Source organism: Cariama cristata, unplaced genomic scaffold (genome assembly GCF_000690535.1).
Source record: "Cariama cristata isolate BGI_N322 unplaced genomic scaffold, ASM69053v1 scaffold1174, whole genome shotgun sequence".
In the NCBI taxonomy this organism is placed as follows: domain Eukaryota; kingdom Metazoa; phylum Chordata; class Aves; order Cariamiformes; family Cariamidae; genus Cariama; species Cariama cristata.
The window spans coordinates 16,661-39,193 of record NW_009613262.1 but is presented as its reverse complement, the minus strand read 5'-3'; the positions used below and the strand labels follow the sequence as shown (position 1 = coordinate 39,193).

Sequence of the window (22,533 nt, the reverse complement as noted above, 5' to 3'; positions counted from 1 at the left end):
GAGAGAAAAAGCAGGTAGGCAAGGCTGTGCCGATGGATAAAGCAGTAACACAGGGCAGAGGATGGAGAGCAAGGACACTAAGTCCCATATTTTCATGTTCTTTACACACCAGGGTTAAACCAAACCTGGTTAAACAGATTCTTCCTTGACAGTAAGTGCTTGGTTACCCACCCCTCAAATTACCCCCCAGGGGTGGGGAAAAGGGATAGGGGCTGGGGAGTGGTTAGGGGAAGAAGGCGGCAGCAATGGGAACGCAGAGGTGTAGAACTGAGGACCTGTCCCCTGTGTCTCCTGCATGCATGGAGACAGGAGCGCTGGCTGGCTTGCAGGGGGATTTTGGGGATAATCTGTGAGTGAAAGGCATGAAAATGCGATGCCTGTTGCAGAGGGTTCAGGAGGGTCTGCACTTGAAAGGGCAACACTTAATTCACCTGAGGGGCTGTGGCCAGAAGGAGATACCTGAGTGGGTTGAGAGGTGATGTTAGAGGTGATGTCAGGAAGACTAACTGAAAAAAATTGAACTTTTGAGGGCCACCAGACTCTATGGAAAACCAGAAACAGGGTGAAAAAGCAATCCTGACTGCAGACCAGGTGTGTGCCCTCCTCCAAGAAGATTTTATCCCTTGGCAAGGATATACGTCTTGTGATATATTTCTGCCAGGTGGGTGAACTGAACCAGCTCCTAGAAAGGTTCAGCTAATGGAGGAAAGGCTGGGAGCAAAGGAGGGGAGAGGTGGGCCTCTGTATATCAGCTGTGATGAACCAAGAGAGCAGCTCAGCCATCAAGACTAACTTCTCCCGGAGATAGTTTAGCTCTCAGCTGAATGCTGGCAGCACTAAGTGCCCTCTCTGGGTGTGTTCCCATTGAGTAGCATCCAACTTGGTTATAAAATAACCTAGATTTTAAACCCAGATTAAACCCTGCTTTTGTGTACATCTCCTCTAGGAACAGAAATACCTGTCCTTCAGCCTCTGGGTTTCAGGCCCCCTCTGATTAACCTTTCTTCCCCCAGCATGATGGGCCAGTGAGGATGCTCCCAGAAGAGCAGAAAGGCAGAGGGACTTCACAGAATGGTTTGGTTGGAAGGGACCTTAAAGACCATCTGGTTCCAACCCCCTGCCATGGGCAGGGACACCTCCCACCAGACCAGGTTGCTCCAAGCCCCATCCAACCTGGCCTTCAACACTTCCAGGGATGAGGCATCCACAGCTTCTCTGGGCAACCTCTGCCACTGCCTCACCACCCTCACCAGGAAGAATTTCTTACATCTCATCTAAGTCTTTCCTCTTCTAGTTTAAAGCCATTGCCCCTTGGCCTGTCACTCCCTGCCCTTGTCAAAAGTCCCTCCCCAGCTTTCTTGTCAATCCCTTCAGGTACGGGAAGGCTGCTCTAAGGTCTCCCCGGAGCCTTCTCTTCTCCAGGCTGAACAACCCCAACTCTCTCAGCCTGTCCTCACAGCAGAGGTGCTCCAGCCCTCGGATCGTCTCCGTGGCCTCCTCTGGACTCGCTCCAACAGGTCCATGTCCCTCTTGTGCTGAGGACCCCAGAGCTGAAGGCAGTACTGCAGGGGGGGGTCTCACGAACTTCTCAAGAATTAGCCCCCAGGTTCTGTGGCCAGAGAAGGATCATATCCTTGTCATACAGGCATGCTCTGGGTGCTTTGACCTGTCGCAGGGTCCAAGCCTCATCTGGGGTGGTTTAAGCAGGCAGATAAATGTTTTCATATTTAAGAGCAGGGAATTAATCACAGCTGCCAAATCCTTCTTGGTAAATAAGATTAAGCTTTACCAAGGAAACTTGAAATTATAAACCCTGCTTTTCCATTTGAAAACTGCCTTGTTTCCTTTTAGTAAAGCTTTTTCTTTCTTAAGAACACTTTTGGGGTTATTGTCTGGTTCTGGCCAGTCACTGAGATGGGAAAAATTCAGCAAATTTGTGTAAGAGCCCTTTCTCCTTCAAGTGGGAAGAGCCACTGTAGGAGGTGTGGGCTGCATCCCCTCTGAAGCATCGCAGGGAGACGGATGCTCAGGGCCCCCTCCTCAGAGCCTTTGCAAAGGCCACAGCTTCACCTCTCCTGCTTCAGTCCTGAAATAGGGTGATGCTCAGGTCCCTCAAGAGGCCTCTGAGGGAACTTGAGCCCAAGTCCACATAGTTCTCTGAAAAACCACCATGGGGAGAAATACGATGGCTATAAATGACCGAGGAGCTACAACTCTTAAACTTTTAGGAAAGGTATCGCTGCAGCAGAAGGCATTGCAGGTCGGAAACCCGGGCAGAAGCTGAACAACCTCAGATAACATCACCTGAGGGGATGGGCAAAAAGCCCATGTGGTTCTTTCAAACCAGGCTCTGCTCTCCCGATCTTCCAGCACATTTAACCCAAGCTATCTATCTGTGAGAAAAGGCTGGGTTTCATGTTAACAGGCTTTAATTGTGTGGGTAATGCGCTTGCTCCTCCAGGTGTTGGGTTACTGGCTGTCTTCTGAAAGCAAGGACATTTCTCCTCAAGGTTAAGAGCTTCATGTGCATTTATTTGTCTGGTGACCGAAGTAGCACACCTTTCTTCTCATGACAACAGGAAGGTGGTGATGCTTTCAGCACTGTGAAAAAAGCAGCAGCAGAAAACTGAAGATGATGTTGTTCACGTGTTGGGGGGTGGTTTGTTTTATTTTTCTGTCTGGGATCTTTTTGTCATCTTTTTTGAACTCTTTGAAATGCACCAAGAGGATGATTAAGTGCAGGAGGCATCCTGTCTCTGGGCGTGATTTGTATGCTAATCGATGAAACCAGCACCGCTGAATCGTATGACACTTGGACATCAAAGCGAGCCCTTAGGGACCGGCTGGAAGATGATAGCCAAGGGCCTGGGGAGCTGGTGGCAGTCGCTGGAGGCATCCCCGAAGGAGTGGAAGTCCCGGTGGCGAGCAGGGTAAGACTCGACTTTATACCTGACTCACCAGTGTTGTCTAATAGGAGAATCTGCATATGGCTGGCAAAATCCACCACTGAAGGGAGGTAACTTCAGGGAAAATAGTGCCCTAAAAACATTTAATTATTTTTCTTATGGCAGAAGCTGTCTGATTAGAAGCACTTTGATAGGTTGAGCTGGGAAAGTAAGTCAGAGCAGTGAGCGCCTGGCTTGCAAAGCTTTCTTCACAGGAAGGGTCGTCAGGCATTGGAATGGGCTGCCCAGGGAGGTGGTGGAGTCCCCATCCCTGGAGGTGTTTAAGAAAAGACTGGATGTGGCACTCAGTGCCATGATCTACCTGACATGGTGGTGTTAAGGCAAAGGTTGGACTTGATGATCCCAGAGGTCTCTTCCAACCTCATCGATTCTGTGATTCTGTGAAAAGCTGGGGCTGCCTCCAGCCCTACAAACCCTAATTTCTGAGCCGCAGCCACCAGGCTGTCCAGGTCTCCAGCACCAGCAGGACCACGGTGGCTTTACCTCCTCATCGTGCTCTTTCTCTAGGAGATGGCTTATTTCATCTATGCCTGAAGCCATCCCTGTATATTACATCTCGATGGGAAATCTGGGTGCTTAAGCATGGAAAAAGTGCTCTGCTTGTTTATAGCGCAAGAGTCGGTGCCGTGGTGTGAGATGCTAAAAATGCCCGGGCAGGACCGGTCCCCGCTGTGGGGAGGTCGGAGTGGGCTCCTGGGGCCAAAAGCAGTGTGTGGGTGTAACGGAGTTGGAAAGGGAGGAGCTCCTCATCCTTAGAAACCGTACAAGACTGGCTGCCTTCAAAGCAATTTCCAAACATTAACTGAGCTGCAAAAGATCCCTGCAGGTGGTTAATTAAGTATCATCTTCTTTAGAAAGATGGGAGGGAGGAGAAAAAAAAATAAATAAATGAGGGCAGAGCAACGTGACATGCCCAAGGATGAAGGAAGCGGTTGTCAAAACCCAGAGCAGCAATGGGCTGTTCCCAGCTCCTGGTCCTCGGCTTCAAAAAGGGGCCAGGCAATTTGTTTTCAGCAGGTAATCCTTCAGCAAAAAAAAGATTTAGGGTCTGCAGGAAGATTTTAATAATTTTTGCTTTATGGCCACTTCCAATCCTTCTGCTTGCAACCACAAAGCGGACCTGGACAGCCTTGGGAATGAGAAAACTCGAAATAAAGTTTGAAAGCAAGGGCTACTGCAAAAATTGGTTTTAGAGATCAAAGGGACCTCTTGATTTTTTGCCTTTTTTTCTGCTCTAGCTTTAGCACAATACTTTATTCCACTTTTTTGTGCTTATTTTTAGTAACATCTAGCTAGATCATTGTTACAAATTAGCTTTACAAAAATAGTGACATTAACTCATTGTGGCTGAAAATTGGGATTCCAATAAATCAGAAAAAGAGAAAAACCCCAAACCAAAACCCTGCTCTTAAACTTGTTTTGGTTTTTTATAAGAGTGGCCAATTCTCAGGGAAAAGTGTAATTTTTTAAAATATTTTTTGCAAAGACCTATAGCCACATTTTGAACAGAATAGATTTTGCTCAAAATTCCAGTTCTGAAAGACATCCAGAACCATGTCAGCACCGTATGCTAATTCTCCATCTGACATTAAAAAAAAGCTTTGAGCATGTTATTTTATCAATCCCCATTGATACTGAAGCAGCAATGGGCTGACAGTCACTGTATAGAGCAACGTAGCAAAATGGAGCTTTTTTTCAAGACAGAGAAGCACTGTAAGAAAAATCAGCTCCAGCAAGTCTCAGAAGGGAAGCTTTGTGTGGCAAAAAGCTGTATTTTTAGGTCAGCTTGGGTAAACTGAAGGAGGTGATTTGTGCATTTAGATTGAAGGACCACCTGGTTTTGAAGCTCAGCCTTTTTTTTTTTTTTGCGGTGCAGACGTAAGTGGTGAGCCACGCTGATTGCTTTTGGGTGGTGGTTGTAACTGGGATCAAGTTGCTACCAGCGAGAAGCAAGTGCTTGGTCCTCTGCGTTTAATGAAAGTTGTGTTTCTCCAAGGGGTGACTGCAAAACTGGGGCTTACTTGCTCCTCATTTCTCCCAGACCTGTTGTTATCTAGCATTTTAATTGAGTACCAAGTTAATAAAGTAATTTTGGATGTTAAACAGAGGGCTGCATACAACCTAGTTTGATTAAACAGGTCGTTTGCAGTCTGCCTGGACCACCAGCTAATGCCAGACATCTGCTGTGTCTCAGGGTGACTTAGGATGAACAGGGAAATTCAAGGCTGGATCGGCAACACAACAGAGTTTTGCTCTGCCCCACCGCTGAGGATGTGCATTAGCAAAGCACGCTGCTGATGGGAGTGAAGGAGAAGGAAAGCTGGATGGACCAAAATGAGAGAAGCTCTGAGCAGATGAAGGATTCCCCAGCCGAGCTGCACTGCAACCCCACGAGGTGACGAGAACCACATCCAAACCACTGCTGCGGGGCCAACACTTCGTTCAGCATCTCTGGCAGGAGACACGAACGTGAGTGCTCAGCTCCCTCGCAGAGGCTGAAGTCCACTCTGAGCAATGCGTTAGCACTGTTAGCTTCGTGCATTGCTTAAGCCATCAAAACAGAATTTAAACGAAGCTTAAACAACACGTGAGGTCCTGCAGAGACTTTCTGTCCCCTGATGAGAAGCCCTCAGCGGAGCTAAGGAAGAAGGAAGGTGCCCTGGGCAAGGGCCAAAGCCAGGCAGAGACTTTAGGTGGAGATGAAGGGGGAAAAAATCAAAGAACTGGGGGAAAGATAGCAGGGGAAGAAACCCACGCTTTGTTTTGCAACCGAGATGCATGATTTCTCCCATGTTCCTGCTCTTTCGAGTGATGGAACGAGGTGCTCAAGGGCTGGGGCAAGGAGGGAGTTAAAGCAAGGAACAACCGATGAAATACGTGTTGCTCTCCTGTCAGTGTGCCAAGAGCTGTATTTACTCTTGCTTTTATTTTTGCGGACCGCTCAGCCGATGCTGGATGCGCTATTAGGCAGAGCCAGCGCAAGACTAAGCCTTCCTGCAGGAATTCACAGGATGAGCCGTTCCCACAACATGTCAGTAGGTGGCAAAAAGCTACAACCCTTGTGCTAAGCAAGAAATCAATATTTTTCTTACTCCTGCAAGAACAGGAGGTATCTGTGGGCAGCTCTGTCCCATCGGTGGAGATGGATCATGTTCGCCCTGGGCCAGAGATCCTTGCCCCAGCACTGCTGGGAGGGAGGGGACATCCCAGAAAGGGCAACATCCCATACCGGGAGCAGGTAAAGATGCTCAGGAGAGAAACAAGAGCTGCCTCCCTTCTCTTTATTCATCAGGGGACCCTTTTGCCGTCTCTTGACCTTGCTCAGGAATTATTTAAAGCAAGCTGGAAACCATAAGGGCTTAATCGTTTTTTCCAGCCTTGGAAAACAAGAGATTTAGGCTTGTACTTTCACGGCACAGTCTGAGGATACCTAGTCAGACAAACCAAAATGTGCCATGGTTGATATTTTTCAAGCTGATGATAATACTTTAATCTTCGTGTACAGCCTGAAATGGAGCTGCTCAGGTCGATGTTCCTGGGCGCTTTTCTCTCGTGGCTTTGTGCAAGCAGATTGAAGCAATCCCAGTTGCCTGTCACACACCTTCCAGTGAGGCAGGGCAGATAAAGGGTTTAATAAGGTTAGTGGATATATCCCAGTGCCTTTGATGGTCGGGTTTTTTCTGCTTTTGAAGGTGTGCATGCATTGGGGAAGGGAGGACGTTGCACAGTGCTGAAAACTTGCATTCCTGAGGAGGTCAAATACTCTGAGCACCAGGTGGGACAGAGCTCAGGAAGATTGGAAAATCACATTAATCCAGAGTACTCGATGAGATCCAGTTACAGCGTGGCTTTGTTCAACTTTATTTACCTAATACCTCTCTTTATGAAGTGTAAGTAAATAAGTTTTCTGCTCAGGAATGATAACAGAGATATTACAGCAACCTTGGCTGCAAGATCACTGAAATATCTTTCTGCTTTTTTAAATACAGAGATAAGGTTCATCGACATTTCCTCATAAGTTGTACATTTAATTGCTAATGATTTTGCCAGACATTAACTGCTGGTGCTGACTTTCCCCAGCTCGGTTGTCAGCTTCGAGCTGAGCATCATCATTTTGTTTTAGCATTTCAGCAAAACTGGTTCAGCTAATCCTGAGCTGGAGGAACTTGGGTTGCTCTGGCCATGTTCATACCATCAAAAAAACCATCCTATAACCGTTTCACTGGGAACTTTTAACGTCCCTGTGCTTTGGGGCAGGGATCTATCTTACCAAAATCTCCCCTTTCTTCAGGGCTGTGCCATTTGCTGATACCCATAGCCACGTCATTAACTCCCTAGAATCTCCATTCTTTGTCATTTTGGTGAAAACTGATAATGTGAATTCTCTGAAGGCGCTGGATCTGAGCTGAGCAGCCTCTGCCTCGGCACAGCTCCTATGGCAAGACACATTTAACCTGCAGGATGGGTCCAGTCTTGCCTCAAAACTGGGCGGCTGGTATGAGATAACCACAGAAACAACTTTTTAGCCAGCAGGAGAGAGGCTTTGCAGCCCTTAGATAGTCATAATTAGGTCAGACAAATCCCACTCTACTTCCCTGCTCTCAAACCTTCCCTCTTGGCTCTTCCTCCTCTGACTACACATTGCTCCGCACCACCAAAATCAATCCCTGTGCAGGTTTCCTCATCGTTATCCTTTAAAACTCATCGGACATCCGTGCCTGCCAGCCGGGATGCAGCAGTGCTCCAGCCTCTCCTCCCCGGGGAGGGATGCTGGGGTCAAGGCGAGGGGCTCTGCTAAAACCCAGACACTGGTGTGTGTGTGTGGTGCGTGACTTGGATTGAAGCTGCGTGTGCTCAGTTATGTCGAGTGGCAAGTTTCATCCTCTCCGTAGTTGACTGTAATGACTCAGCCTTCAAACGATGAGCTAATATTGAGCATGTGGAATTGGAAGCTATTCAGAGAAAAACAGCTCTGTGAAGTCTTCCTTGCTGAGTTGCAGTGCACGTGTTGTGGGGTTTTTTTTTTTCCCCCTCATCTTCTGTAATTTGTAGAAAAGTCTAAGTTTCACCTTTGGTAATAGAGAAAACATTTTCATTTCCAGCCTCTGGAAGGATGTTAGAAAACATGAGAAGAGGATGAGTTGCCATCTGCCTCGCTACAGGTTACAATGAATTAATACGATTGAGAGCAGCACAATCAAACAGTTTTGAGCACCAGAAGTAGGAAACGGGTTTCCTGGTTTTATCGCCTCCATGACAGCAAATTTTGCACACCGTAAAGTGATAAATTAATGCTCAGAGTCTCTTCTCTGCACAGTCTGTGGTATGGATCGACTGGTCCACATAAACTTCTCCGTGGGCAGCACTCTTCCCCAAGGCTGGCAACATGATTATTGGAAAACTAATCAGCTCTATCTGAGATAAATTGCATTTCCACCAATTATAGCTTAATTGTTGACAGATGGGAACACAGAAGGGAGATGTGTCACATCATTAAGAGAACAGGTGTATAGACAAGTGCCAGATTAATTGTTCCAGCCCATTAAATCATTGACCTTTTCAGCATACCCTCAACATCAAATTCAAAGTGCTCACGGTATTTCCAGCTCACACACGATGACCATGTTTATCAGCAAATTTCTCAGGGGCATCTTTAAAACACACAGACTCCAGACATGGACTCATTAGCCATGAGCAGTTCTCCTTTCTCATTAAAATAATTTGTCTTCTTTCTCCTTCTCTGTCTTGAGATTTGTTTTCTTGGCTTTTCAGTGAAATCACGCATGGCGTGTGGGTTTTCTCCAAAAAGCAGTTTTCTCCATGAAGCATGTAGACATGCTGTAATGGGCCATACATTAAGGGATGTCAAAAAGAGAGAGAGGTGAAATCAGGACAGAGAAGTTCAGTGCTGGGCAGCTGTGCTGGAGGCTCCAGCTTTGATTTGTGGCTTTGGCTGTGATTTCCAGCTCCTGCTTTGCCTAGGATTTTCAATAAAGCTTGAGTTAAATACCATTGACACTGAGGCAGTCATGGGTGTCTAATTCCCCTAAATATGTGTAAAAATGTGTCTCCTGCTCTTTTTCTGGCTGCGTAATCCAGGAAGCTGAGGATGCAGCACAGACACATCCAAAACAGTTTTGTGGGAGAAAGTGCACGTTTGAGACAGCGATGCAGGGCATGCCTCGTCTGTCCTGAGCTACCCAAACCCTGTGCTGTCCTCGAGAGTTGAGAACCGACTCCAGATCTCGTTGTTCTGGATGTCCTGACTTGAAAAATAAGAGGATAAGCTTTCCAGCTGAAGAAAATGAAAGTCGCTGAGATGATAGTTATATTTGTTACTCCTGGAGTCCCTGTCCTGTGCCAATGAGCTGATTGGAAGATGTTTTACCCTTGGATAGGTTTTAGAGAGACCAAGTGGAAAGCAATCTAGGGAGACAAGGAGGAGGTACGAGGAAGGGTGGATGCCCTTTGCCAGTTCTGCAACTTCAAACGGAGGTAAAATTGATGCTGGGAATCAGGCAGGTGTGTTTGCCAGGGCCAAGGCTGGTGGTGAGCTTTCTCCCTCCCTTCTGTAGCACCGGTCCCCTACATATCCAGTTTGTCACGTTAAAATAACTACATGTTGTGTAACTGAAATCTCATTTTATATGTATGTGCTTGAATGACATAGTGTGTTCCGCAAAGCTGATGTGCGTTTACTGCGGTGGCCTTTACGGATCTACAAAGAAGACCAGATAGGAGACAGGAGAACCGGGTGAAGTTCCCTCCCAGATAACGAATGATTTTATAAGGAAAAGCAGATAGTTTTATGAAAAAATACAGTTTAGGAGAGATGGAAGCTGAGAGAATCTCTTTGCTAGATCTGATACCCTTCATATAACCATCTTTTTCAATATACTCGGAAATGTCAGATTGCAACAGGGCAGCTTGTTCAAATTCTCGGTGGATGCAGCAGCCTGGACCAGCACCACCGGGGTACGTGCCTGCAGGAGATGCTGGAGATCCCTCAGTTTCCACCATTCACTGCACAGCACTGAACCCTGAACAGAGAAAACAAGTGAACAAAAGCCAGCGTTTTCAGAATATTATCCATAAAATTGGAGGTTAGTATTGAAGAAAATACATGTATTTCTGTGTCCAGGATAGGGGATGAGAGGAAATTGAAAAAAAAGACCCAAAAGGAATTTTAGAAATGTCAGAATATTTATTTTAAAGACTTCCTGCATAAGTCCTTTTACCTTGCATTTTGAACTGGGTTTTAGTGGTTTAGAAAAGGATATACGGTCAAAACCAAGTTAAACAGAAAGGCTGAGTAACCGAAAGGCAAGTGAAACATTTTGTTTCTGTTGGAACTTAATATTTGGGGTTAACCCAGAATTTTTTCCAGCTTCTGCTTGGTTTTTTAGCAAGCCTCCTCCTCCTCCTCCCTCTACCCCCACTTCATTGTTGCTCAGTCCAAGCCATCTTTCCGCCCAGATATTTTGATTGGGCCACATAACCCTGACAGTCAGTATTTACTCCACATCAGTGATCTCCTCATTTCCAGCTGTCCTATCCGCTGACCCGTACTCCCAGAAACGCCACATACTGCAAACATCGTGTCTCTACCCTCAGTCCATCCGTCTGGGGGGGTTTCATCCCCACCAGAGCTGGGGCTTGTTTTTTCAGCACCTCCTTCTCGCCCCAAGCCACTAGAAATCCCTATCAAAGAAGTCATCAAAGAGAGAAACTCTCTCCGTTTTGGTTCTCACAAGCGTAGGTTTGCGGTAAAACTTCTTCTCTTCCCTTTCCCACTCTTCGGACCCTGTGCTGGAGGTGTCCCAGAAGAGATCCCTCGTCCGCGGCTCCTTGCAGAACCACAGGTCAACCTTCCTGCTCCTGCCTGGAGAGAGTTCATCCCCATCATGCTGCCTGGAGAGTCCTTCACCCCACGTGTTTCCTTGGGGAGAGAAAAAAAAAAAAAAATCATAATTTTGCGGAGTCTGTTGCCTAGTTTAGCTGGAAATGGCTATGGGCAGCTGGAGGCATGTAAAGAAGATCCTGAGAGATCCCTGTAAGACCAGACCCCATGCTCGGGGTTGGGGAGGGTAAGGTATCATATACTCAGGATTATATTTGGTGAAATTATGGAGTCTGGCAAGAGGCAGCATGGGTTTATCCCCAAGCAGAAGAGAGCTGAGGTGAAGAAACACGAGGGAATAGGAGCAAGCAAGTCTGTTCCCCTTTCTCCTGGTGAAAGTTCACTATGAGACAAGTTTTTCACTGTTTTAAGCATTTTTACCCCCAGTGATAAGTTTCCAGCCTGTGCAAAAAACTGTCACGTGCAAGCAAAGCCAAACAAGGTTTGTACTTCAGGGATGTCAGTACGAAGTGGTGGCTGAGATTCACTTCAATTTCCCCTTCGTTAGGGACAGTGAGGTCACCTTGTGTGCCCTGGCATCTCCAACCCCCCCAGCCTGCACCAACCACTGCAAACACAAAACCACCGGAGGTCAACCCTCCAGATTTACACTACTTTGCCCACCTGTCCTCGAGGTGGGCAGGGGACTGAGAAACCCCTGCTCAGTGTTCGCTGGCGTCGCTGTCACGCAGACCGTGCCGTGCTCCCTCCTGTGCTACAACGTGGGCTGCAGAGGACAACGTGCCCAAGGGAGGCTGAGACCTATCACCATGAAATGAATTTCACCTGGTGTGTTTTCACATCAGATGTTTAAAGTAACAGAGAGCTATGGCTGGAAATCATCTGTCAGGGAACATCTCACCTTAATTACGTATCACCCGGAGGGATGCAAATCTCCGATGGAAATTGCCCGGCTCTGGTCAGTGGGAAGCAGTTTTCATATAAAACTAAACCGAAGAAGTGAGTAACCTCAGTGACTGTAGCATTTACCCCATGGTCCTTTAAGGATGGCGGGAGTCCAGAGGCTACACCATGCATATAAATGCAACATATTGGTGGGCCATAGAATCATAGAATCACAGAATCATTATGGTTGGAAGAGACCTCAAAGATCAAGTCCAACCATATACCCAATGCCACCATGCCCGCTAAACCCATTAAACCATGTCTCAAAGCACCACATCTAAACGTTTTTTGAACACCTCCAGGGATGGTGACTCCACCACCTCCCTGGGGAGCCCGTTCCAATGCCTAACGACCCTTACAGTGAAGAAGTTCTTCCTAATATCCAGCCTGAACCTCCCCTGGCGCAACTTGAGACTGAATGCAATGATGCATTGAGACCGTGCAATGATGAAGCCAGGAGCAAATCTCTGGCAGCTGTTGCTCAAGCAGCTCATTCTCCATTTCTTTCTCCTGCTGAGCCAGGTTCCAGCTTCCCAACATGCTCAAGGGTGCTCTGCCAGAGAAGAGCTAACTGCAAGGTTCAACACTCTAAAATTATGTGGGTACTCTCCTTCAGTCCATCATGCATGTCAAGGGGGAGAGACAAGGCTGACTGTCCTCCCAAAAAACGGTCTCACAAGGTCCCTGAAAATAACCAGTGATCTCAAATCATCCAGGTTTCCCTTTGGCTGCAAGGGAACATCTCATTTCCTTTCTCCAGAGAAAAATTTGAGATGTAACCAACCTGGTGCAGTATAAGAGCTCTTCTGAAGCCCACTCTGCTTGACCCCAGCTGAAGATGTCAGCTGGTTGTTTGCACCACATGCCCTGGTATATTTTGCTGGGGAGCCACGTAGTTGTGTACCCACTGATGACTGCAGCTACCAGCAGCTCAGCCCTGTGGTCCTTCCAGGAAGGGACAAGCTCTGCGGCTGCACGGGGCAATCGCTGGGTCAGCGTGGGGCTGGGGCTTGGCTTTGGCCCCCCAGCTGAGGAGGGATGCATATTGCAGTAGAGACTCTGCCAGAGGAAGAGCTTAAAGAAAAGCTGGCAGGGCAAGTTTTAATTGACTTCTGCCAACCCCGCCAGAGTGACCGCTGTGATGTTTTCATAGCCTGTGTCCCCATGAGCACACCCCAGGCTCAGGCAGGAGGCATCCCATGCTGGGACAGAGGGAAAGGGGCAAAACCTGGTGAAAGGGTTGACTTTCAGGCAGTTGTTTTCAATTTTTTTTCTCCTTCACCCCTTTGGCCATCATGTTGGTGGAGCTTCAGAGGTTTGCCCCAGCCCGTGGATGTTCACCTATGCACTGGTCCATATGCTCACCTCCTGGGACGCTTTTGCCTGATGGACCTCCTGACTCTCCAAGGATGTGAGATGCCAGTGACACCCTCTGTCCTCACACCCAGTTTGCTGTGCAGGGGACATGTGGGACAAGCTAAGGCTCTGCTACCAGTGGGAACCTGCTCCTGCAGGGGCCTGGCCCTGAGGATTTGGGGTTTATGCCCCTATGGCTAACCTATGGCTCTTAATTCACATCTGCTCAGGTCTGTTTGGATGCTATCAGAGAAGCAGCCCAGAGACCTGCGCCCTGTTCTGAGGCATCCCAACGCTTTGCCTTACAAACACATCTCCCAACCTTCTCCCCCAGAGTCTTTTGAACTTGCACCGTGTCACTGCAGGAGATGGAGGAGTGGAAGCAGCTTCCATAGGGAAACTTCTCTGATGACATTTAAGAGGCTGGTGAGTTTTACATCTCCATGGAAATTTATTCTACTTACCACGGTCGTCTCCATGAAAACATTGATTGTGCTCAGCAGGGATGAGGTCTCGGCTTTCGGCACTGTCGCCTCTCTGGAGAGTGTCAAGGACTTTCTTTGGGCTGAATTCCCTGATTTTTTGTTTATTGATTTTTGCCTCCCTGTGGAGATTTCGCTTCAGCTCTGCCTGGGTTTGCAAACGAGTCATCAACACAAGCAGCAGAGGAGCAAACACGTTTTAACAGCTCGATGCAGCGTATCATTAGGGGGTTGGTGCTGCAAATAATTACACAGTCGAGTAACTTAACTTGAGCAAATGGTATTTGCCAAACTGAGTACGTGACAGAACATGACCCGGACAGAGATTTTTGGTTTCCTCATGAGCCACGGCCAAATGAGGGCAAAGTGTTGGAAAAATCAGAAGTAATTACTGATCACAGGGGCCCTGGAGATGCTCCCCACCTCTGCTCTACCTGAGCCACTGGGAAAGCTTTGTTTGTCCTTCCCAGCAAGAGGCTTTAAGCCTCCTGCTCCATGGGAGAGACACTGGGGATGGACAGACCCTTGTCCAAGAGGGGAAGCCCCAGCCTCTCCCCAAATCCATCTCATCATTACCTCTCGGCGCCTGCGGGTCAGGTCCAGCATCTGCAGCTTGTGCAAGTGCTGCCGCCTGCCAGGGAGCTGTCTCAGGCTTTGTCCCCTCTTCTCCAGAACCTACGAGGTATTTAAAAACATAAATAAATACATCTGCGTTTTCCAAAAGAGAAAGGAACAACCACCAGTTCGCAAACCCATGCCTGGCCCCTCAGGCGCTCCCCAGATAAAGGCAGCGAGTTTTTCCCTGCATAGCCAACTTGCAGCAATTTATCACAGGTTTTCAATGCGCTTGCAGTTTATCTCACAGCTCTGGGACATGTTGGAAAAAAATCTTTGTTAAAACAATGTATACATGCTTCTGCCCCCCAAGGTGTTACCGCTTTGAGTCAGCTATCCAAGATCATCTCATGATCTGAAGACAGGAACCACTTCTTCACTTTTGGGGTTGCAGGAGGTGTTTACGGCACACGGCACTTGCAGCCTTCTCCCTGCCGACTGCAAGTGATGGGGGTTCAAGTTGCTCAGCCAGTTAAAGAAGTGGTCCTCAAACCTTTAGCCTCAAAAATATTTAAGGTCCTGGCTCAGCATGTCCGCCTCATCCAGGGAACTGTCATTCAGGAGACTCAGAAACTTTCCCCTTATTTTCTATCCTTTCACTCACACACCAGTGTTTCAGTCGGTTCCCGGGCTCAGCCAGGGACAGGAGCGCAGCCAGTGTAAAACACCAACTTCAGCTCTTTGGGGTGCCCAAACTGCGAGGGAAAGGAGCCTGCAGCCAGCAATGCCCCGTGCACGGGGCACAACCCACACGCTTACCTTTGGTTTTGGGCTTGCAGCCGCTTCTTGCTGACTCCAGGGCTTTGCAGGAGTGATTGCTTGCAGAGGGCCAGCAGGTCCAAGCCTCTATAAGTCCAATATTTATAATATTCAGCATTGCTTGTTCCACACAATCACAAAACCTGATATGAAACTACCGTGACATTTTTCCAGCTCCAGTTCTGGCCCAGCTGCTCGGGGTACAGAAAGGAGATTGCTCGGTGAGGTGAACATCTCCTTTGGCCTTCCAGGAGTGGGCAAAACTGGGGGAATCTCCTGAATTACAGTCGAAGCAGCAAAAACCCAGTTCAACATTAGTTTCATCCATGTAGGTATTTCCCTTTGAGCCTCAACGGTGCCCAAGTCTCCAGCCAAGACCAGACTGAAGACAAACATCAGCTCAGATGGCTTCATGTCAAAGCTGAAGCACGGAGAAGTATCATAATTCAATAGAAAGTCTCCTAGCAGGTCATGCAAGGGCAGATCCCAGTTACCTGAGACCCAGAGCACCGTTCCCTCTGTCCAACCAGTCTCTTTTACGTTGGCCTAAGTAAGACCTTTCTCTGCAGAACTGTGGTTAATGGAAGCGAGCAGAGACTTGCTTTACAGACTGTTCTGAGCATGGACTTTTATCTTAAGGAGCTAAGTTGCTTCCTCAAACCAAGCCAAACTACTAGATGACACTGCGTCATTTCATGCCTTGATATTGCTAGTGTGCCCTTCTAGGATGGGAGCTCAGTGCGGCTTCCATACAAATTAAGGGGAGCATGAGCAAGGACTTCATCAGCAAGACCTGACTTAACTTTATGTATCATTAACTCCTTGAATACGAACTAGTGTCCCATAAATGATGACGTGTCTCTGACTGTCTGCACCGAACTGCTGCCAAAGCCTGAGCTGTAACTTTGAAGCATCCTGTAAATCAGTGCAAAAACGCAGGAGGAAAAAAAGTCAGCAACATCATGTAAAGGAGGAATTCCCCATCAGCCCTGAATGCCAAGTTCACATGTCTCTTAGCATCAAAAAACCCCCACAAAACTGAATATGAAGCTTAAAAAAATGGCACTAGATGGCAGCATGTGACACCACAAACTGCAGTCCGGGCTGTGCATCCTTCCTGGATGCCACCAAGGCCACCAGCGTGGGGTGGCTGAAGACAAATAAACTCCTGCATCTATCAGCTCATCTCGCTGCGCCTGGTGGGGAAGCCAAGTTTCAGGTTTTCTGCTAAAGTTGTGTCGCAGGCTGGAAAATCAACTCTTTTGTCTCTGTGAACCTCACGGGATTTTTCTCTGGAAATACTCTCTGACTGAAATCCTCTAAAAGTCCTTGAGAAGGCCACGTCATCCTGCTCTGCTGTCTTTGAAAATATTCCAGTAGGGAAAAGGGCTTTTGCTGGTGCAGTTTACACTCCCTAACAGCAATGGCAGAAACACAGGGTGGGATTAAAACAGTGTTGCCCTGCAATAAGTATTATCAGTGTTTTAATAATACACAAATACAGCCGTAATGGAAAGGAGATCAATGACTAAAAATTACATGCTGGGAGGAGACTTTAAATGAGGCTGCGATTCCACGTGACAGTTCACAGGGTGTAGCTGGGCTTATTCCAGGTGCTGCTGCCTCATCCTCCCACCAAATCCAGGGACACATTATTCAATAGTTGGTGGCCACCCGTGCTCTCTGAAGCCACCAGTCTTGGCCAGAGCCGCAGCCCTCAGTGAAAGGTGTTTAACTGATGATCCCTTCTGGTGACTCTTCTGGTCTCTATTATATTAAAAAGACCTTAATCACAGCAAGGAAGGTTTGAGCAAACCACCCCTGCTTCAGCAGGTTTGCTGTTGTGGGACATGTGCAGAGGGCTTGGGAGTTTTGAGAGAGCAGAGATGCTCTCCCAAAGTTTTGGGAGAGCGGAGATGCTCTCAGGAGAAACACGGGGCTCTCCAAGCAGTGCAGGGAGATGTTCCCCCAAGGATTTGAATTGCAAGAGGTTATATAGGTGGCTGGGAAGGAAGATGACCAGCATGGACAGCCGAGGAGCAGCTCGGTGCTGGTGTAACCCAGGGCAGTCCCAGGGCTGCTCCAAGCTTCACCCAGTGCTGGGCTGACCCATCATCTACAGGAGTGCTACAGAGAAGCACACAGCCAGTCAGGGCAAATACATCTCTCATGGGTTAAACAGCCAAGAAATGTGTTTGCCTGTCTTTATCCCCAACCACCCATCACTGAGGACTCCCTCCAGCTGCCTAATTAGGTTGCTGATGTGCCCCATGCAGCTGGGACCTCTTAGAGGTATAGCTTTGGTCCTTAATTGCTAATTGAAAGTCCTGCCTGAATGAGAGCGTGGTGGGAGTGGGTTATTTCCAGTAGCTGAGTGCTTCCCCAAGCAGAATGCCCTGGTGTACCTGTGCTGGTGTACCAAGTTATTCCCTTTTCCTACCTGATTTTATTCTTCTGAGCCCTGTTTGTTCTCAGTTTTGGAAACCCCAGGCCTGGACCAAGCTGCAGAGAAAAAATGCAGCCAAAAGCCTCAAGCAGGAGCTCTGAAAGAGAAAGATCTGAGGAGCAAAGTTGGGGAGCTGCAGGTCTGGGGCATCCAGAGCGGGGCTGAGCCTGGTGTCCCCGATGTCCCTCCCTGACCCTCTGTGGGCACACAGGGAGGGAGGGAGAAAATCTCAGACATTGGTAGCTTTGCATCCTCAACGGTGAGCAGGTAAGAGATGGGAAGTTGGAAGGCGTTGCTGGCTGGCTTGGGAGGGTGTGGAGAAGCAACGAAAATTCAGGTAGAGCAGAGAAAGCAGCATGGTTCTCTGCGTTTGGGTTTTAAATAACATAATCTGTGGCAAAAGGTGTACAGCTCTGGTAATGCAGCTCCAATTTAGCCCTGCGAGCACGTGATGGGGACTCTCCGAGGCCTGAGCCTCACCCAGGTTTTGTATTGTATAAAAGCACCGGTGCAGGATCTGTGGCAAAAGGTGTACAGCTCTGGTAGTGCAGCTCCAACTTAGCCCTGCGAGCACGTGATGGGGACTCCCTGAGGCCTGAGCCTCACCCAGGTTTTGCATTGTATAAAAGCACTGGTGCAGAAAAATATCCGCACAGAAAATGCATGTGGAAGGCTTCTTGTCACTTTTTAAAAAAGATGAAATAGCAACTCTAATCCTTGTGCAGCATGGTACGTCAGCCGCATTTCCTTCCCTCTTCTGCAGTAAATTATAGGGATACAGAGATATTTCTGGAGCTTTAGTTATGTTGTGGTAACTCTTGTGTAGGGGGGAAAAACCTGATTGCTAGGTCAGGTAGAGTCGTGGGTTTCAGGGCTTGGAGGCGAAGGGATCTGGGAAGTGCAGGAAGGGGAAGGGAAGGAGGTCAAGGTGGAGTGAGCAGGGCTGTTTTATGTTTGTTTTATTTATTTTATATCTAGATATACAGGTGTGTGTGTATGCACATGCATATACCAGGCTATTGAAGGGAGAAGGTGAAGGTACGTGTAGGTACACAGCATGCATAGCTATTCCTGAAATAATTGCGTATTTCCACTGGCCCCTATTGCAAAGCTCGTCTGTGTGCTTTACCTGGCGCTCTGTCCCTAAGCTGATGTCAGACCTTGATGGGATATTTGGCCTGAAGCGCCAAAACCAGCCCCACGTGATGCAAGTTGGATTCCTTCTTGCAAAGGGCTCTGTCCTGGCCACATTAGCCCCATGGGAGCACTAAGATTTGGCTGCGGGTACCCAGACACCACCAAGTGGGTCGTTACAGGAGAGGTGGCCTCATGCCCAGCGCTGGGACACGTGTCCTTGTGGAACGTCTCCATAGCACACGAGGGCTGGCTAGCGAGGCACGATCCATGGAGTCAGGCAGGGAGGGCAAAGGCAGGGCCTTGCTGCGTTGGCCACTCTTTGGCTTTTATTAGAAGATGAAGTCCTCGCCTTGGTGCTAATGAACCAAAACCAACCTCTCTGTGGTGAGCGTATCTGCTGTGCCCCAGGTATCAAACTTGGGCTGGTGATAAAGCTCACCTAGGGATGATCATCCCTAGGTAGGACCTCCTACTAGCATTGCTGTAGGTTATTTGTTTCCCCTACCATGGTGCTGTGACATGTGCCCGTGTCCCCAGGACAGCCCATGTCCACAGGTCAATCAGAGCAACTCATAGGGAGCTTTTCAAACTCGCCTTACTTGAGGTCTTCGAGGCGGGTGCTGTTTAATGATGCTGGTTTCTCCCTTTTCCGTCACAGTGTTGAAAGAAAGGGGCCCTAAAAGAAGAGAGAAGAAATGGATGAGGTTATTTTTGGGTGATCATCAACTGCTAGGCTGGACTTAGCAATAGTTTTCTGCCCTATTTTTTGGTTGGCGTGTCCCATTAAAGTCTCAGTTGGTGTACACTGGTAACACATGGTATAAATTATTCTACTGGCTGCACAAATAAAGTGAGGATGTACCTGTGCCTGTGATTTCTAACAAATGTCTGCCACGTACCTCTCCTGCTTCCCTCTACAACCTCTTATGCATCCTGTATGTGACAGCAACCATCCTCCGTGTCTCCTGTGGCCTCCCTGGGTCCCCTGTGTGGCCAAAGGTCCTCTTCTCCTCCTCTCCTCCCATGGCCATCAGCTGGCCAAGAAACCTGTGAGTTTTGTGTTTCCCCCTTTAAAGTGTGGTACAGGCAGCAGTTTGGGTCTTTTCTTGCTGCTCAGTCCCCGGGGCTTTATTATTGATATTTTTTGGTGGAACTGAGAAATATCTCTGATCATTTTACTGACCACAGCAGAGCTGGGCTACAGCTCGCCAAGTGGGTTCAGAAGGTAGTGGGTTAAGCGGTACAATCACAGACTCTAATCTTTGGAAATCAGCCCAAAATGACGTGTTACACACCAGCGATCGCCTGTTATTTATTAAAGCAGTGCTGTCGCTGAGGCCTGAACGTGATCTGGGCTCGGGTCCGTTCTGCGCTGGTGCTCTCGAGTGGACGCCACTGCCTTCTGTTTATTTTTTTTTTTCTTTTACAAAAAAGTTTCTCTATCCCACCTATTCTCCCCAAAAGCTGTCTTGGTGCACTCAAATGCCATTTTATACGTGGAGTTGAGCGAGGCGTTGCTGAGCAGCTCCTGCTCCCGCATGGCGAGAACCCTGAGGTGTCTACAGGGGAGGAGAACTGGGGATAAAGTGCAGGAATTACGTTATAGTTGATGACAAAGTTAATAGTTATGTTAAAAAAAAAAGAAATAAATAAGAATTTGGAGGTCGCCTTATGGGGCACTTCAGCGGTCCCTTTAAATGAGCCCTGTGGAAGATTGCCAAGGCAGGGCTCTTGGAGAAGAAAGCGAGAAGGTGATGGATGGAGGGCACTGGGGTATGGGAGGAGACGGTAACTCCATCGGATAAATGATTGCTGGGCTCTGCAGAGCACCAACAATCATTAACCGCTGAGCAAAGCCGTGGCTGCTCCACACATGCAGGAATGGGCACCTGAAGTGAACGTTTTGAGCGTAGATGTCTCCTCCGGAGACAGACTTCAGCTGCCAGGGAGCACACGCTGAAATAGCAGCTTGAAATAGCAAAAGAGGGGGTTATTAAGTTATTGACTCTTAATCTGCAGGACTAATTAGTGCATAAAGAATTTCTAAGGGGGAAGTAAAACATAAGGAGGTGCTTCACGGTGCTGGGAATGTGGGACCTGGCACAGGCAAGGGGCTGGGGCTTGAGAGAAGCTTGTTCTGGCAATGAGATTTTTTTTTTTAAAAATACATTTAAATTATTCCCTTTCATTGTATCCATGCGTGTGTCTTTTAGGAGATTTGCCTTTATCCTCTGCAGATACAGAACTGGGAGCCAAGTGCTCGCTGTCCCCAAACCTGCTCGGTCCCTGGCAGACCCACGCGATGCTGGCGGGGAGGGAGCATCGTCCCACCGCACAGCCACCTCCGAGGGGGCACGGGGCCCAAGCTGAAGTCATTCTCATGACTTTTATTTTTTACCCTTGCACTTTAGTAGCAACAAGTTCTCCCCACTGGAGGAAGCAGGATTTAACACAAGCCAAGATGAACCCTTATAAACCAAATAAAACCTATTCTCTTGGAGGCTTTGCTTATTTAGACAGCAGCTCAAGTTAATACATCGCTCAAGTACTCTTGAGCATACTCTTTTTATTTCTGAAAATGAAAAGTAATAGAAAATGACATTTATTGAGGGGATTTAAAAGTGTGGGTTTTTTTTATAAAAGTACACATGTCTTACAAGCACTGCTTAAATACCCAGTGATGATAATTTTCCAGAACAGGAATATTTGGTTGTTCTTGCTGTCATGAAGTACTTGAAACCCCCTGTTGTACAGCCAGACCTGATCTGTATTCACCCCAGGACCTCCAGCTCCAGAAGCGTCATTGCTATCGTGCCAGAGGTTTATTTGCTTTCACCTATTCCTGATGCCTCGTGGCGGATGATCCTGAAGGAAATATCCAGCCCCTGGTGAAGCAGAGGTGCTTAACGCTGGTCAGTGTGTGTCCAAAATTCATTTTTGGAAATGGAAAAGAGAGGAGGAGGGTGCTGGGGCTGCAGATCCTCCTTGCTCCACGTTGCCCTTTCTGACACCACGTTGGCATTCGTGGGGCTTTCTCCCTTCGTTGACCTAACACGGCTGTGGGAAGCCGTTCGTCGCCATCCAACTCATTGTACAGAGCTACGCGTCCGCTTGCAGATGGGTGCAAACCTCCTTCCTTGCCTCGGGGAAGGGTTTGGGTATGGACGGAGTTTAAACCCTGCTGTGAAAGGCTGTGGGAGAGGCTGCACGATGCCGCTTGTAGGAAAAACACACGCAGCTACGCTGTTTGCCTTCCTCTGCCTCTTGGCTTATGAAATTAGCCCTGTGCAAGACGTGGCTATAATTTATTTTAATGCCGAGTTTTACTGGCTGAGCACATTACCCAGACTCTAATTCTAATTAAGCTAATGATATCGATATGCCCAGGGGCAGCAGGTGAGCAGGACGGGTGTATGACTGGGAGTTATAGAAGGAGGGCTTGCTCGGACAGGGGCTGGTGTCATTGCATGCCAGGTCGATGCTGGGGAGTGGGGCTGTCCCTGGGGTGGACGACTGATGGGATTAACGAGCCTGGGATCTGGGCTCTGGTGGCTGAGGTGCTTTCCAAAATAGGCTGTGGGTTTTTCCTAAAGCTAAAATATCCTGGAAATGTGAAAAAGCTACTGATGCCGAATGGCACGTGCACACATCTACACCCACCCCGCACTGCAGCGAGCAAGCCCACAGCCCCAGCTGATGCCCCTGGGTTCTCTGCCCTGCTCTTCACCATAATTCAGTGATGACCTTACCTGCAGAGGCTCTCCCATGCCAGGTCTCCCGGAGAGGTGGAAGTTCCCAGTGGAAGGTGGGATTTCCCCACTCCACCACGGCCGGCAGGTGCAGGCTGGGCTGTCCTGGCGTGCCAGGGAGCTGGTTTGGGGTGGTGAGAGCGGGCAGGTCCTCCCTGGCACACATCGGTGCCACCTTGGTCACTTTGGGGTGCGCCTTGGAAGAACTCAGGCCCAT

General features: G+C 48.3%; 1 protein-coding gene across 1 annotated transcript; it reads right to left on the bottom strand.

Annotated features, from left to right (window-relative positions):
- Positions 1–10,657: 10,657 nt before the first annotated feature.
- On the bottom strand, positions 10,658–22,533 carry LOC104154566 (chromosome unknown open reading frame, human C14orf105). Its single transcript, XM_009698931.1, has 6 exons — positions 22,317–22,533; positions 19,167–19,243; positions 14,985–15,071; positions 14,187–14,285; positions 13,593–13,758; positions 10,658–10,905 (listed from the first exon to the last, which is right to left on the bottom strand). Exons 1-6 carry the CDS (start codon positions 22,531–22,533, stop codon positions 10,658–10,660), a joined length of 894 nt encoding a protein of 297 aa, XP_009697233.1.